Source organism: Sphaerodactylus townsendi, linkage group LG03 (assembly GCF_021028975.2).
Source record: "Sphaerodactylus townsendi isolate TG3544 linkage group LG03, MPM_Stown_v2.3, whole genome shotgun sequence".
NCBI lineage: Eukaryota > Metazoa > Chordata > Lepidosauria > Squamata > Sphaerodactylidae > Sphaerodactylus > Sphaerodactylus townsendi.
In genome coordinates this window covers 173,456,933-173,474,744 of record NC_059427.1, presented here as the reverse complement: position 1 = coordinate 173,474,744, position 17,812 = coordinate 173,456,933, and the positions used below count along the sequence as shown (strand labels likewise).

At 47.6% G+C, this 17,812-nt stretch overlaps 1 protein-coding gene across 1 annotated transcript in view; it reads right to left on the bottom strand.

Annotated features, from left to right (window-relative positions):
• Window positions 1-17,812, bottom strand: part of DHH (desert hedgehog signaling molecule) — a 39,958-nt gene extending 22,146 nt beyond the window's left edge. The window contains exon 1 of the mRNA XM_048490436.1: window positions 17,258-17,812. Within this exon, the coding sequence (XP_048346393.1) occupies window positions 17,258-17,572 (315 nt within the window). The 5' untranslated portion in view covers window positions 17,573-17,812. The remainder of the gene's footprint in view (window positions 1-17,257) is intronic.

The following is a 17,812-nucleotide window of genomic DNA, read 5'->3' as shown; positions in this document are numbered from 1 at the left end:
GTAGGACGCCATCGATATACTTGATGTTAGATCGCTGCATTTTAATGGGGTTGGTTTTAATATATATAGAGCCGTTATTTAATGATTACTGATTTTATTGTGCTCTATCTATTTGTTTGTTCACTGCCCTGAGCCCTTCGGGGGAGGGCGGTTTATAAACATAATTAATAATAATAATAATAATAATAATAATAATAATAATAATAATAATAATAATAATAATTGTAATAGTAATTGTAATAGTAATAATTTCAGAAACTTTTGTTGCACTTGGGCAGCAAAAGGGGGAATAACATCTGATAAAAAGTGGACAGACTTATATCGATAGCCGGGGTGGGGGTGGGGCTATGACCCTAATAAAAAACACGAGGAATGCGAGCCACTTCCCATCAGCAACTTGGCCTGAGGACAATAGCTGTTTTCCAGGCCCAGAATTACTTAACTCGGAGAGAATTCAAGCTCCTCGGGTAATAAGAGCAAAATCATCAATTTTGCCACAAAGCACTCTTTCAGCGGCTCCGCGCTCCCCAAACTAGTGTCAAAAAGGGCACCGTAGGAGGTGTCACGGATGGGACCTTGCCGGGCTGACCAATCCTCCTCCTGCTGCTCCCACTAGGGCAGTGATGGCGAACCTTTTTAAGACCAAGTGCCCAAATTGCAACCCAAACCCCACTTATTTATTGCAAAGTGCCAACCCAGCAATTTAACCTGTATGCTAAGGTTTCAGTTTAGAAAAAACTGGTTGGCTCCCTCTTCCTCCACCCCACCCGCTCGAGCAGGGGCCAGCCTGCTCTAGCCTCCAGTAAGTCCTGCATGCGCCGCTCTGTGCCTCTCTAGCATCGCTGCCTCCTCTGCGCCCCCCCCCCCCGCCCCAGATAGCAGCCACCCGGAGCACAGGCACCAGGCCCACCAGCTGTGTCCTCCCTGCTCACCGCGGTGTGTGCATGCCATGTGTGTGTGATTTTTCGCCCCCCACATGTCGAACTCTCTGTGTGCGTGCCCACAGAGAGGTCTCCTAGTGCCACCTCTGGCACCCGTGCCATAGGTTCGCCATCACTGCACTAGGGCAGTGATGGCGAACCTTTTCGAGACCGAGTGCCCAAGCCGCAACCCAAAACTCACTTATTCATCGCCAAGTTCCAACACAGCAATTTAACCCGAATACTGAGGTTTCAGTTTGTAAAAACGGTTGGCTCCAAGGTGTGCGCTACTCGGGAATAACCTTGGTGGTAGTCGGTGGTTTTTCTGTGAAGCAACCATGCAACATTTTGAATGAGTGAATCATGACTCTAGGAGGGTTTACTCAGAAGCAAGCCCCATTACCAGCAACCGAGCTTACTCCCAGGTAAAGGATCATGCTTTCGTTCTTCCCATGAAAATCAGTGGGGTTGAACAGCGCTTAACAGGGTTACCGACACTGCTTCGCCAAAACTAGGTCTGAGGTATAATTCTAATAATCTCCCTGAATAATTACACTATTATCACACTGGGGGCCTGGCAGGGGAAGGGGGAGGGGTGCAGGGGAAGAGGGAAGTAAAACTTTCGCTTTCCGAAACCCAATAAACCTCCCCACCACAAAATAGAAGTAAAAAGGCAGTCCAGGAAGGCAACCCTAAGCAAGAATGCTGTGCGAGGGGTGGGATAACTTCAGGAAAGCTAAATTTGTGGAGCAGCCATCTGATCTGCGGTTTTTCCTTCACATGTCATCACAACACTTGACTTCCCACAAAAATGCAACAGGAACAGAAAAATAAAAGCATGGAGAATATTTTGAAATAGACTTCTCTGTCCCACATTTGCCTCTGTCAGAATGGCCCTAATTCTGACAAGGGGGGTGGGGAAGGGATGCTCAGGGTGGTAAGGGATGCTCCTCTCCCTTTCCTGCCAGTTGGTTGGGGCCTGGTTTAGCTCAATTAGGGAGCAGCAGTGGCGTAGGAGGTTAAGAGCTCGTGTATCTAATCTGGAGGAACTGGGTTTGATTCCCAGCTCTGCCGCCTGAGCTGTGGAGGCTTATCTGGGGAATTCAGATTAGCCTGTACACTCCCACACACGCCAGCTGGGTGACCTTGGGCTAGTCACAGCTTCTCGGAGCTCTATCAGCCCCACCTACCTCACAGGGTGTTTGTTGTGAGGGGGGAAGGGCAAGGAGATTGTAAGCCCCTTTGAGTCTCCTGCAGGAGAGAAAGGGGGGATATAAATGCAAACTCCTCCTCCTCCTCCTTCTTCAGTTCTTTATCAATGTGAAATGCCTTTTGTCTTTTGTACTTTTGCTCTGATCCTGTGTGAACAGGATTGGTGTCGCGAGCTTAGGGACCTTGCAAGATCTCTCCTCCCCGCCCTGGGCTCCCAGGCACTAAAACCCCCATCACTCTCTCTCCCAGAGGAGGGGGGGCCCTTAACAAACAGTTCACTCCAATCGGGACAAGCGCCTGAATCCCACCACTGTGCCTTCCCTGCTCTTGGCAGACACACTCCTCCCAATGGAAGCCCCTCACCCGGACTGCTGCTTTTTAACCCAACCCCCAAAGTTTTAGTTTGGTCCCAAAAGTTACACGCCAAGAAAAGCGTGCCAGCCTCCAGTCTCCCAAGATTTGTGGGGAAGGGGGGTACTTGTGGGGTGGTAGATGGTACTTACAGCAAATCAAGTCAACTCAAAAGGACCTCCCTGAAGCTCAGCCCCAGCCGGCAGAGCACCTTGTGCACAGCCAGCCTGTGCAACATGACTCCCAACACGTTTGCTGGCAGCCACCTCTGGCTGGGCGAGGGGGGGAAGGGGGAGATGATGGCATGGGTGCCCACAGAGAGGGCTCTGCCACCCTGGGCACCCGTGCCATAGGTTCGCCATCACAGGTCTAGACCATGAAATCTGCCATTTTATTGGGGGGGGGGGAAAGAGGATCCCTCAATCTAATTATTATTGCCCTTTGTGCATTCACCATCTGTGCTTTGCAGAAGGGTCTCCTCATGTTTCCTTGTTTACACGCGAGGAGGTTCCCCGCTGCTTCTCCGGAGCCAAGCTGCCATTTTCCCTGGCCCCTTGGGCTTTAGAAGAAGAAGAAGAAGAGTTTGGATTTATATCCCCCCTTTCTCTCCTGCAGGAGACTCAAAGGGGCTGACAATCTCCTTGCCCTTCCCCCCTCACAACAAACACCCTGTGAGGTGGGTGGGGCTGAGAGAGCTCAGAAGAATTCTGATTAGCCCAAGGTCACCCAGCTGGCGTGTGTGGGAGTGCACAGGCTAATCTGAATTCCCCAGATAAGCCTCCACAGCTCAGGCGGCAGAGCTGGGAATCAAACCCAGTTCCTCCAGATTAGATACACGAGCTCTTAACCTCCTACGCCACTGCTGCTCCTTAGTGCTACGGTAGCACGCGCGCGCACACACACACACGAGATTCAATAAAACCCGCAGACATAGAAATATGACTCCATAACCAGGGAGAATAGCCAATAAAATAGGTCACAGAAATCTTCTCTATAGCATGGCCTTTGAAAAGGATGGGTGACACCTGGCGTGACAACACTACATGTGAATGGGATCTGGGAGTCTTAGCAGACCACAAACTGAACATGAGTCAGCAGTGTGAAAGCCAATGCGATTCTGGGCTGTATCAATAGGAGTATAGTGTCTAAATCAAGGAATGTAATTGTACCTCTCTATTCTGCATTGGTTAGACCTCACCTGGAATATTGTGTACAGTTCTGGGCTCCGCAATTGAAGAAGGATATTGACAAGCTGGAATGGGTCCAGAGGAGGGCGACCAAAATGGTAAAAGGTCTGGAATCCATGTCCTACAAGGAGAGACTTAGGGAGCTCGGTATGTTTGGTGAAGAGAAGGTTAAGAGGTGACATGATAGCCATGTTTAGATATTTGAAGGGATGTCATGTTGGTGAGGGAGCAAGCTTGTTTTCTGCTGCTCCAGAGACTAGGACCAGGAGTAATGGGTTCAAAGTGAAGGAAAAGAGATTCCACCTAAACATCAGGAAAAACTTCCTGACAGTAAGGGCTGTTCGACAGTGGAACGCATTACCTCGGAGTGTGGTGGAGTCTCCTTCTTTGGAAATTTTTAGAGAGAGGCTGGATGGCCAACTGTCAGGAGTGCTTTGATTGTGTGTTCCTGCATTGCAGGGCGTTGGATTTGATGGCCCTTGGGGTCTCTTCCAACTCTATGATTCTATGATTCTAATTTCAAGGAAGAAATGGTGCTGTGGAGATACAAGAGAAAGATTCCGCACCCTCCTCTTGCCTTGAGGAGCAGGCCTAGAGCGGTGATGAAGAGGTCCAAGGGATATAATTTGTTGGTTTGTTGGTTTTAAAGTGGAGATGTAAAGAAAGAAGCAGCCATTTGCTCTGGAATAATTCTCTTATCAGGAAGACATGGCTAATAAAATGACCCCAGAATCTGGACCAGAAGGCAAGTAGAGACAAAAAGACGGATATTTCCCCTGGCACAACCACAAATCAATTAATGAAGCAAAATCACAAATGGTAATCTATATATATAAAAAGCTAACAGTGACTTTGTTAGTCATGCCCTAACGCCGAAACGGCTGGACGGATCGCCCCCAAATTTTCACATGACGTCCCTCCCTGTTGCGGGCAGGTAATCGGACCTTCAAATCGCCGAGAGTCCATACCTGAGCCAGGTAATACGTCTTTTTCCTGGCACACCAGGCCATGAAGCTGGCTGTGTTTAACTGTCACCCTTAGAATGTTCGTGCAGCCTGTCTGTCTGTGGCCGGAGGGCTTGGTAGGAGGGCTTAGAATGTTTGCACAGATGGGCAGAGAGGAGCAGTGAAAACAGCAAATAGGTAATACTGGTAGGTAATACGAGTGGAAGTGAAACACATACACACTTTGCTGTGTGAGACGTCAGGTGGGGTTCCCCCCCTCACACGCAGGTAACTTTCACTCTCTGTGCCTCACCCACTACTACCACACAACATACATACTCTCATACACATCCACTTCCTCCTCACACACCTCACTCTGCCCTCCCTCACATCCAACCACCACTTACCCACTTCCTCACCCATATTCACCACAGCTCTCTTTTACTAAAAGCAAGCTGGAGTTTGCCTTTTTCTTCTAAGAAAATCCGCAGCGTGGGGGCGAACCAACACTACTGGCTCCGCTTCTTTTGCACATGGCCCTTTAAGAACCCAGAGAGTTGGCCTCGATCTGAGCGCCTCACCACCCTGCCTCTGCTGCCTGACTGGGATAGCCTCCTTGCCCCAGTTCTGCCTTACCCAAGCCAGGACTGTGCGTGTCAACCAGCCTCATGGGCAGCGGGATTTGCACTCTGGACAGTTCCGTTGTGGAATGGAAAGGGTTACCTTATACCAGTGATGGCAAACCTTTTCGAGACCGAGTGCCCAAATTGCAACCCAAAACCCACTTATTTATCGCAAAGTGCCAGCACGGCAATTTAACCTGAATGCTGAGGTTTTCATTTAGAAAAAATGGTTGGCTCCGAGGTGCACGTTACTCAGGAAGCAACCATGCAACGCTACGAATGGTGAAGCAACCATGCAATGCTACGAATGGGTGAATCACGACCCTAGGAGAGTTTACTCAGAAGCAAGCCCCATTGCCAGCAACTGACCTTACTCCCAGGTAAAGGATTGTGCCCAGGCCAGCCTAGATGTGTGTGTGGGGGGTGATTTTCCACCCCGCCCACATGATGAACTCTGGGCACGCGTGCCCACAGAGAAGGCTCTGAGTGCCACCTCTGGCACCCGTGCCATAGGTTTGCCACCACTGCCTTATACTAAAAAAACAAGACACTACCATACAACAATGTGAATTGAAAAGGGAAAGAGGGATTCCATTTGACCACCCCAAAAGGCTATGCTGCGGATCATTGGACCTGCATGGACATCTGTGTGGGTTGCGGACTGTAATGAGGACAATTGCCACAGCAACGCGTGGCCGGGCCCTGCTAGTGCACAATGAAATCTAACAAACTAATGGAAATTGAGGAAATAAATATGGCAGGAAATTGAGGAAATAAATATGGCCAATTGGCCATGCTGGTAGGGGCTGATGGGAATTGTAGTTCCTGAACATCTGGAGAGCCGCAGGTTTCCTACCCCTGCGAGTCTAGCCCATTTTGGCAGACAACTGTCTGAATATGTTGTGACAGGCTGTTGTGGGTTTTTCAGGCTGCATGGCTACGGTCTGGTAGTTTTTGATCCTAATGTTTTGCCTGCATCTGTGGCTGGCATTTTCAGAGGCATGTCACAGTATGATGTGTTTCTTTTCATGGTGTTGTGTGGAGTGATTGTGTGGTGGGGCATATGTTTTGTCCACTTCACATATCCCCCACCACAAAATCACTCCACGCTGGACCACAGAGAGAAACACATCTTACCATGACATGCCTCGGAAGATGCCAGCCACAGATGCGGGCAAAATATTACAAGCAAAAAACCACCAGACCACAGCCATGCAGCCAGGAAAACCCACAACAGCCAGTTGATTCTGGCCGTGAAAGCCTTCGACAATACCTATGTCATGACACACTATTTGAGCACATCGGATATATAAACTCAACAATTTTGGGTGGCATTTCTAGCTCAATAATGGTGCCATCCTCAACCTTCTAAACCCAAGCATTCCAACAGTCTGAGCAGGATGCAATTCTGCTTAGGGTGCTGTGTGGTTTCCGGGCTGTATGGCCGTGTTCTAGCAGCATTCTCTCTTGACGTTTCGCCTGCATCTGTGGCTGGCATCTTCAGAGGATCTGGAACACAAGGAAAAAGGGAGCCAATCCCCCCCCCCAAAAATTACTTGCCAAATTGGCAAGGAAGCACGCAATGTGATCTTAAATTTCTGTTATATTAGTATTTAGCCAGAGTAATACAATAATACATTCATAAACAACCATTAATTCTGTAATTTGCTGAAGACTGCGTGTTTTAGAAGAAGTGGTTAGACACCAAAAACAAGAGCGTTAAATGAGCTCTTGTAAAACATAGTGCATATTACTGTTCGTATGCGTTACTTTGCATAAGTTTACACGAATGTAACAGCTGGAACTATATACTCAAGCACTTCGGCAATTGCTGTGAAAATTTCCTGTGGGCGTGACATCTCCGTACTAGGTGTTACGTTGGGACTACGACACCAAGTAGCATCTAATGAACAATTTGCTTGATGACCTGGATGTGATGTGTCGGTCCACTTAAGAAATATCAACACACCGGAGGACATAAGCTGCCATTTATATCTTGTCCCCGACGAACTGTGTTTTCCTTAGCCGTTTGTGACGTTTAACTGAAATCATTCATGAAAGGTTCCGGGTACTTATGAATGAATCTGATGCAAAGTACGCATTTTGTATGACAGAATTAATGGTTGTTTATGAATGTATTATTGTATTACTCTGGCTAAATACTAATATAACAGAAATTTAAGATCACATTGCGTGCTTCCTTGCCAATTTGGCAAGTAATTTTTTTTGGGGGGGGGGATTGGCTCCCTTTTTCCTTGTGTTCCAGATTGTATCCTTTACTTGCCTTTCACTGGTATCTTCAGAGGATCCTCTGAAGATGCCAGCCACAGATGCAGGCGAAACGTCAGGAGAGAATGCTGCTAGAACAAGGCCATACAGCTCGGAAACCACACAGCACCCCAGTGATTCTGGCCGTGAAAGCCTTCGATAATAAATTCTGCTTAGGATTGCACTGAAGGTGGGAGCCTCCTTAAGTGGCTTCAGATATTACAGAAGAACCACTTGAACGCTTCTGTCTTTTGTAACTGGCACTGCTTGTGACTCAGTGGAATCAGAGCAGGCCACGGATGCAGGTAAAGGTAGTTAAAATTCCATTTCAAGGAGCATGGCCCCACTGCAGTGAAGAGCCCCAAGGTAAGCGTTTCATGCATAATGTGGTCATTGTCTTGCTGAACAAAGGATCAAACCCAGAGACCTCTGTGTCCAAACCCTTCTCTGCTTCGAGTTCCTGTGTTTCCTTCTGCAAAAAAAGCCATATGGAGCCAATAAATTGCACTTTATGTTGTGATTGTGAAATGATAATGTCGGAAGGGACAGAAATTGCCACCGAGTCCCAACGCAGGGCTATTTGCACACACAATTCAGGTCGCATTTTGTCATCATTAGCGAACCGTTGCATTGCTGAACATCTGTTGATTCCAGCAAATACAGCTAGTGCATACTCTGGGACCCTGAACCAATTTTTACAACAATCAAAACAAATCAGGAACAAATGTATTGTCAAGGGCTTTCACGGATAGAATCATTGGGGTGTTGTGGGTTTTCCCGGTTGTATGGCCGTGTTTCAGTAGCATTTTCTCCTGATATTTCGCCTGCATTTGTGGCTGGCATCTTCAGAGGATCTGATGGTAGTAAAGCAAGTGGAGTATATATACCTGTGGAATGTCCAATTGCTTTCTACTACCATCAGATTCTCTGAAGATGCAGGTGAAATGTCAGAAGAAAATGCTACTGGAACACAGATACAACTTGGAAAACCCACAACACGCTAAATCAGGGTCTTTTGTCCCTGACCTGAAAAAATTTCCCTTCCTATCTCAAAAAAAGACTGTGAGTCAGCTCCTGAGCATGGACAAAATGCATCCATAAGAACCATCTTAAGGGTGCTTTGTAAGCCAAGAAAGTTTTGCCAACCAACTTCCCGTTTCTATTTATGACCACCTCCAATGTCCAAGAGGAGCCAGTAAGCCTTCCTGCAATTCTTTGCATTGTTCCCTGTACACCCTCATAGTTATTCATTATTGAATACTCGCTGCCAACATGTACCCACCCTGTTTCCAGATGGCATGTTGTGACTCAGCAACAGGAAACTGGAATTAAGTCAGCTTACTGCCCACAGGAGGTGAAATGTCCTTGCCCCAAAGGAGACTCTGTCCTTTGCCCAATTCTAATACCCTCTTTCCTTAACATGTGGTTATCCAGGGGCACCTGCGCAACAGGTAGGCCAAGAGAGGCTCCCATCACTTCAAGAAAGACATGACATATCTTGGGGCTGGGAGTTAGCTACTCTCATTAGCAGGTTTAAACCTGACAGCCAAACAGAATAGGCCAGACCTGGGCATTATACGGCCCGCGGGCCACATCCAGCCCGCCAGATGACCCTGACTGGCCCCCCTGCCGTGGCCCCCCTGACCCCCCTGACTGGCCCCCCTGACGTTGCCTTGGCTGCCGGCTTCTGTGGGGTTTTCAAAAGCGCCTCGCCCCCCTGCCTTTTGGCCCGGCCCTCCACAATATTTTCTGTTTCTTATGCGGCCCCATGGAAAAAATAATTGCCCACCCCTGGAATAGGCCAAAGACTGCTTTGAGATGTAGACACAATCTTGCTCTGTCACATCAGCTGGTGTGAAAGTATCACTTCAAAGGCTGCACACCTTAAGTCCAGGATTGCTTCTTCTCAGTTTTGCAGGCTAAACAAATGTAGAAAATGCCCATCATAAGTGCAATCCAAAGTCTGATGGGGCAACCCGATAGGTCTTAAAGGAGATGTGTTTTGAGTTTGGGGGATGAGTAGGTTGCATTTAGCATCATGGGTCACAAACTGTGCAGATCTGTGTCCACATGATCGGGTGGCCACTTCTGCATGCACTACTTACCCCGCAGCTGTTTGCTTCACAGTGGGTTTTTCCCTCAGGTTTTTTTTGTTTTGTTTGCACAGAGATTCTCCTCCCGTGAAATATCCCTAAACGAGCCAATCCACCATTTGGCCTGCTCACCACTTCCTTGAGGTTTCCGTGCAACCTCCATTTGCTGGTTTTGTTTTAGAGTGTTTCTTGGTGCCATCTTTGGTTTAGCATCACTTTGCTCATCCATGTCAATTTTATAAGGTCTATTGTTCCAGCCATAGATCTTCAGTGTTAACGGGTTTTTTTAAAAAAAGAAAGCCCTTCTGATTGTTTTGAAATGGTGGCCTGATGAGTGGGAGGAACTGCTGCGGTGTGGGCAGGAAACGGCAGGGAGGAGCAAAAGAAATTACAAAGCCGCGCTCTGAGAGTTTTCAGAAACGGTAGGGATTCTCTGATCTGAGAGTGTGGTGAATTTTGAAGAGGGGAACACATGTGTAACTGAGGCCCCTTCCGCACACGCAAAATAATGCGTTTTCAAACCACTTTCACAACTGTTTGCAAGTGGATTTTGCTATTCCGCACAGCTTCAAAGAGCACTGAAAGCAGTTTGAAAGTGCATTATTTTGCATGTGCGGAACGAGCCTGTGAATCAAACTCAAAGGGAAAGTACACTCAATGTGAAGGAGACCACAAGTGAATAAATGATTGTATGTTTAGTTTATGTTCTCCAGTTTACCTACTGAAGGGAAACTGAGAAAAGTTATTTTGGTTTGCAGGAAGAAAAATGACCTTCTCTTTCACACTTGTACCCTCCTATCTGAGAATGTCTCTAGGATCATAGGGTAGCAGAAAACTTGTGTGAATATCCCATGAATCTACTGAGAAAACAGTGAGCAAAATGTTTTGTCTACATGTTTAAGACCAACAGGTTTCCCAGCCCAATATGCCTAGAATGATTTTCTTAGCATACCTAAAGACCTGTCCAGTGGTGGGATTCAAATAATTTAACAACCGGTTCTGGTGGTGGGATTCAAATAATTTAACTGGTTGTTTACAAGCACCATTTTAACAACCAGTTCTGCCAAAGTGGTGCGAACCTGCTGAATCCCACCACTGGACCTGTCCCATGGTATTGTATTGTATGTGTTTTAATTATATAAATCTCTCTCTATTCGATTACCACCATATGCTACCCTCTTAGAGGGGAGTCCGGCTGTTCCCTTTCCTTAGGGAGGCCTTTAATTAAATTGGGTTTTGGGGTGCCTGATATCTTTGTATTGACCGCTGCCTTTAATAGATTTTAATAGATTTTATTGGTTTAATAATTTTAATGATTGTAATGAATATTGTTGTGCACCGCCCAGAGCCCCTCGGGGATGGGGCGGTCTACAAATTCAAAAAATAAATAAATAAATAAATAAATAAATAAATAAATAAAAATATATGTAATTTTTCAGCCAAAGATACTGAACGCAAAGTTGAATGAAATCAGTTATTACGCAAATATAAACTATATATAAATGAGTAATATTCTTCAGCCATGGCACCTCGGGTTATTATAAAATGTGTATGTAAAGGCTCAATGTTATTTATTTACTTATTTTAATATTAGGAAAATTTAATTATCCTGTTGTTTTAATTAGTAATTCTCCAGAGCCTGAGGAGTGGATATATCCTTTTAGCAAATAGAACTAAATCGGGAAGTGCCAAATATTTCCTGGCGTTGGATCTTAAATATAGTCAAATGGTATCTGTTTTACAAATTTGTCTTTGAATTGAATGGCTAAACCCTTTTAATCCGTTTTATATTTTTACAAATGAACTGTCAAGTTGGAAAGCAAAATCCATAGATGTAACGTATGATTTTAAATTTTATAATTTAATAATAGTGTATAACCACTGTCTCATACCTAATGCCAATAAAGGTTATTGTGAAAAAAATTATATATGCATTTTAACCATGTTTGTTAGCTACCCTGAGCCCAGCTCTGGCCAGGGAGGGTGAGATATTAAATCAAACCAAATAAAAAATAAAAATAAATAAAAATAAACTCAAACAGTAATTCTAAGGACCGTTGCCTGGGAGTCTCAGTGAATAACAGGGACCTTATTTCTGAATAGACCTGTCTAAGATTGCTACTCTATTGTTCATGCCTCTATTCCGTAGTATCCTTGTTGCCTGCGGGAATCTGTGTTGTCCCTTCAAATGTTAGCACCGCATGATTTGTAAAGTTCTACTGCAGCACTTACCGGTAGCTTTGCCTGCTTCATTACTTGTTCCCTAGCTGCTCTCCAGTCATTTTGGTGCAGGGGGCCTTCTGTCTCCTCTGCTTAGCGACCTGGACTGTGTAGGTTATTTATTAATGAAAACGTTTATATGTATTGTCGAAGACTTTCACAGCTGGAATCACTGGGGTGTGGTGGGGTTTCCAGGTTGTATGGCCGTGCTCCAGTAGCATTTTCTCCTGACGTTTTGCCCGCATCTGCGGCTGGCATCTTCAGATCCTTCAGATCCTCTTAAGATGCCAGCCGCAGATGCAGGCGAAACGTCAGGAGAAAATGATACTGGAGCACGGCCATACAACCCGGAAACCCCACAAAACATTCATATGCTGCCTTTCCTCGTGGTTCAAGGCAGCTTGCAATAACAGTTTAAAATTAGTTCCGTTAAAACCAAAAATAAAATAGCCAGCTCCACATCTTCCCCGCCCATAAAGAAGAAGAAGAGGAGGAGGAGGAGGTGGAGGAGTTTGGATTTATATCCCCCCTTTCTCTCCTGTAGGAGTCTCAAAGGGGCTTACAAACTCCTTTCCCTTCCCCCCTCACAACAAACACCCTGTGAGGTAGGTGGGGCTGAGAGAGCTCAGAAGAACTGTGACTACCCAAGGTCACCCAGCTGGCGTGTGTTGGAAGAGTGCACAGGCTAATCTGAATTCCCCAGATAAGCCTCCACAGCTCAGGCGGCAGAGCTGGGAATCAAACCCGGTTCCTCCAGATTAGAGTGCACCTGCTCTTAACCACTACTCCACTGCTGCTCACAGTGGCGCCTGTTATTCAAGAATGCCCTGTTATTCAAACCTCCTTGCAGTGTTTCCTGAAGATCTCCATGTTTATTGTAACAGATGAGTTTCAGGTAGGGATGCCAGCCTCCAGGTGGGACTTGGGGATGCCCCAGAATGACAGCTGATCTCCAGACTACAGAGATCTGTTCCCCTGGAGAAAATGCCTGCTTTGTAGACTCTGTGGCAGAGGCGTAGCTGGGCCAAACTGCACCCCGGTATGCAATCTGTATTTTCTGCCCCCCATGCCCCCCGCGACGCCCCCATGCCCCCCTTCCCCCACTTACCTTAGTTCTTTTCCTTTTCCTAGAACTTTTTCAGGCTGAAAAAAAGGCCTATTCACAGTTTAGACTTAAAAACGGCCTGATGGGAATTATACTTGTGAGCCCCAAGGTCTCCTGGGAACTGTAGTTCCTCAGGCCGTTTTTCAGCCTGTACTGTGAACAGGCCTTTTTTTCAGCCTGAAAAAGTTCTAGGAAAAGGAAGGGAACTAAGGTAAGTGTGGGAAGGGGAGTGCTGTGGGGGGGCACCATGGGGTCGCGAGGGAAAGGGGGACGGGGCGGGGGCGATTTTCCGCCCCCAGGCGTGCGCCCGGTGCACGATGCCCCCTGTCCCCTTGTAGCTCCACCACTGCTCTGTGGCATTGTACCCCACTGTCCTCACCAGGCTCCATCCCAAAATCTCCAGGAGTTTCTCAACACAGATCTGGAAATCCTCCCCTCCCATTCCCCTCTCATGGCTGGTGGGGGCAGGGGGAGGGGACCCGGTAACTCTAGTTTCAGATCAGATGCTTCCTTACTCATGAGCAGGGTAGGTATCAAACAACTAAAGAAGGGAAAGAAAGGTTTTAGTTTTTGCCACCAGGTCACCAAGTCTATGGCAACCACATAGGGTTTTCAAGGCAAGAGACGTTGGGACTCTTGGAGGTGGTTTGGCCGTTGCATGCCTCTGAATCATGACCTGGATATTCCTTGGAGAATTCCCATACAAATACTTACAGGGTTGACATCCAGCAAGTTTCCATGGCAGAGGTGTTTCCCGGCCCCTTCCACACATGCAGAGTAATGCACATTCAATCCACTTTCATGCACTAAAACAGGGGTGGCCAAGCTGTGGAGCTCCAGAGGTTCATGGACTACAATTCCCATCAGCCCCAGGACGCCACTACACTAAAAGTTTCAAATCTCTTCCTTGGATTTAAGGTATGCAGCCAGTGAGGACATTCATAGGTAGTATTTTCATACCAGATGATGTGACCTAATAGAAGGATTGTGTCTACATCTTACAGTTGTCTTCAGCCTATTCTATTTGTTCGGTCTTTTGCTGCTGGATGGGGAAGGGTCGCTGAACAAATGACAAATACATATTCATGGGTAAAAAAAACCCCTCCATCTTTTTTTTCTTTCTACGCAGAGTTTAATGGAGCCAATTCATGCTGCATTTTCCCCTATGAAAAGTGCTCAAAGACACAGAACACTCCGACGCAAATACACAAACTGACATTACACCACAACTATCATCTAGAAAAAATAGGGCAGACAGCCCACTCAAGTAACAAATCAAATCTGTAAGTGGACTTTCTATTGGTGGCAAGGTGTGATGTGTTTACTGAGACGATAAGGCTTTGCAGTCCAGTAGAGAAACTTACGTAGCTCATTTCATAAGAATTGTGTTGATGGACACAGAAATTGTCAGCATCCAGTGGCAAAGGTCCCAGGGGATGGGGTGCGCCATGCACCGGGTGCACGAATTTCGGTCACGTGGGGGGCACAAAACCCCCCGGCCCCTCCCCCGCGGTGCGGGGGTCTCCTGGGAAATGTAGTTCCTGCTTGGTTTCTTAAAGTAAGTGTGGGAGGGGACGCCGCGGGAGGGGGTGCTGTGGGGGCGGGTGGGTGTGATCTCCCCCCCCCACAGCGCCACCCCCCCCACTTACTTTAGGAAACCAAGCAGGCTGCAGAACAGGCTTTCCTGTTCTGGTGGGAACTACATTTCCCAGGGTCTCCTGGGAATTGTAGTTCCCACACAGGAAGGCGTGTTCTGCAGCCTGCTTGGTTTCCTAAAGTAAGTGGGGGGGGCGCTGTGGGAGGGGCGCCACAGGGGGGCGTGATTCCCCCCCCACACACTTACTTTAGGAAACCGAGCAGGCTGCAGAACAGGCCTGCCTGTGTGGGAACTATATTTCCCAGAATACCCTGGGAAATGTAGTTCCCACCAGAACAGGCCTCCAGCCTGCTTGATTTCCCAAAGTAAGTGGTGGGTGGGCGCCGCCGCGGGAGGGGGGGGTCGGGGGTCGAAAAAGGCAGAGTGCGCACCGGGCGCACTCTGGCCCAGCTACGCCTCTGTCAGCATCTAAAAGAATACTGGGGTGCTGTGTGGTTTCCGGGCTGTATGGCCGTGTTCTAGCAGCATTCTCTCCTGACGTTCCGCCTGCATCTGTGGCTGGCATCTTCAGAGGATCTTTTCTTTTCTCTTTTCTCGGGTCTTTCTGCAGGAGAGCAGTTCTTGCCTCAGCTGGGAAGGGCGCAGTCATTTTTGGACCATGTGCTCAGGCAGTGATGGTTTCAAGCTCTCCTCTTAATTATACATATACTCCACTTGCTTTCCTACCATTAGGTCCTCTGAAGATGCCAGCCACAGATGCAGGCGAAACGTCAGGAAAGAATGCTGCTAGAACACGGCCATACAGCCCAGAAACCACACAGCACCCCAGTGATTCCGGCTGTGAAAGCCTTCGACAATACATCTAAAAGAAATATTTTGTGTCAAGCAGCCCTTCAAGGCATTTTCGTGTAGGACGCGGGAAAGCTTCTTTCTGTCTCTTTCTCATGTTCTCGGCACCATATGTGAATGTTGTTACTACAGGACCGAAAGTGGGACAGGGACATTAAAGTCACTTTGAATAGTGTAGGCTTTATGGATGTACACACAGGATACACATAGCTTGATATCTTAATGCCTACCATTAGAAACAAGATATCAGATGATGAACTGAAGTTGAAAGGGAAAATGGCATTAAATCTCTTTTTGTCTAACAGATATCGCAAAGTATTAGATTCCCCTCCACCGCTCACTTTGAAGAAGCCCACGTATATAACTCTCGACTGTGTTTCCCAGGAACAGGACTGCACAGGGGCCATTCCCAGGCAAAGTTCACTGCTACCAAACGTTCCAAGACAACCAAGCAAAGTTGGTTCTCTTATCCACAGTTCCTAGTTCCTGAGTCAAGAATGCAACCACAAATATTAATAATAAATACTCTGCAAAATAAGCCTTGGACTACTCCATAAGATGCACCTCCAGGCTAAGAGGGTTATCCCTGCAAGAGAATCTATATTTTGCCCCAATCTAAAGCGTGGTTTTAGTACTAACAGCTGCAAAAAGGGGTGCCCCAGGAAAAATGAAGATTGGGGAACTGCAACCCAAACGAAGGTTTAAGCCACCCTGAATTATGCACTCGCAAGACTATGAAAACTGTACACTGCAAGGGGACATAAATTGATACCTGGCCCCAAAATGATTCAGGATGGTTGGGGTGGGGGGTGGGGGCTGTAGTGGCTTCAAGAGTTTCTGGGGAATCCCTTTTTGCCGCAGTTAGCATTAAAACCAGCCTTTAAGTCGGGGTACAGCATAAATTGCCTTGCAGGGCAGAAGTTTTGAAGCCAACAGATGCAGAATTTTGCATAGTCCAAAGCCAATGTTGGGACTCAGAGCTTTTAAAGTATCACCAATATTTGGGTTTGATCCCTAAACAAGGAACTAACTTCAGCCATGTCCGGGACATGCATAACAGCTCGCAAGGTGCTGCCCTCATTTTCCCTTCCACCCCCCATCATTTTTTTCAAGCCAGCTGAATATGATAAATGCCAAGGTGCTAGCAACAGGTAAGGACGATGCTGATCAAGGAATTTCTCTATACAGCTGCAAGGAAGGAGTTGAGCAGGTCACAGCCCTTGGCCACCTGCATAACCAACAAAGGGATCTCTCTGGATAAAAGAGTGCAAATCAGCAGATTCAGTAATCTACGCTTTCCTGTGAACTATAAGATCCCGGACAAAGGGTGGAGGGGGTCAAAGTTAGAGCCACAGCTGTTTTATTATCTGAACACAGCGGAAGAGTCAACTGGTTAGAATGTGGAAGCAGAGATACAAGAACACACGGGAAGAGCCAGCGTGATGCTGTGGTTAGTCAGACTACTAGGTTCTGGGAGATTCAGGTTTGAATCCCAGCTCTGCCATGGAAGCTTGCTGAGCTACCCCAGACCAGTCACACACGGCCTTGCCTACCTCACAAGGTTGTTGTGAGGAAACCAGAGAGAAGAGAGACTGATGCCAACCAAATCCCCATCAGGAAAAAGCATGGAGTATCAATGATGTACAGACATAAATAAGTTTGCACAGAAGCCACACCCTTGAACCTGGAAGACCTGTTTATAGCTCTCAGAGGTGCCAAGCCTTGCGCCGATTCCTTCATTTGCAGTGAAACGGAGCGAGAAAGCAGCACATGCTCAAATGAGCTGGGTTCTTTGCTACTATTTCAGAGGGTTGGGCTCAGATGAAACCCAGGGACACCTGGGCACCTGAAGCCCGAGGCTGTACCTTGCCCCAATAGCAGGACTCACCTCAGTCATCAGCCGGTCTGCTCCCGTATTCTCTTCATCCTTAAAGATGATATCGGCGTTATAATTGGGCACCAAATCCTTGAAGCGGTCCGAGTGGCGGCTGATCTTGCCCTCCGCTTTTCCGCTGGCCCCCAGCGTCTGCTCCGCCATGTCGGGCACGGACTGCTTATACCGCAGGGAGGTCAGAGGCCTGCGGTTGTATGGCTTCTGCCCCACCGGCCCCCTGCCCGGCCCACAGCCCCAAGCAAGGGGCAAGAGGCAGCCGGCCCAGCAGAGCCCCAGGAGGCCAAGCAAGGACAGCTTGTGCCAAGCCATGCCAACCGAGCTGACCGGCGCCCTTCCCAGTCTGGAGGTCTTCGTCAGTCCCCAGGTGTGCCGTCGGACAGGGTGGGCATCGTCCTCACCCAGGTTGGGACGCTCCTTGACACTCCAACACAGGACCACCACCGCGACCCTGTGCCCACCACGTGGGGTCTGTCCCAATGGAAAGCTGCTCACGGGCGCCCCTGTGAAACTCTCCGGCCCCTCCGAGTGCCAACCTGCAGAGCCCTTCGA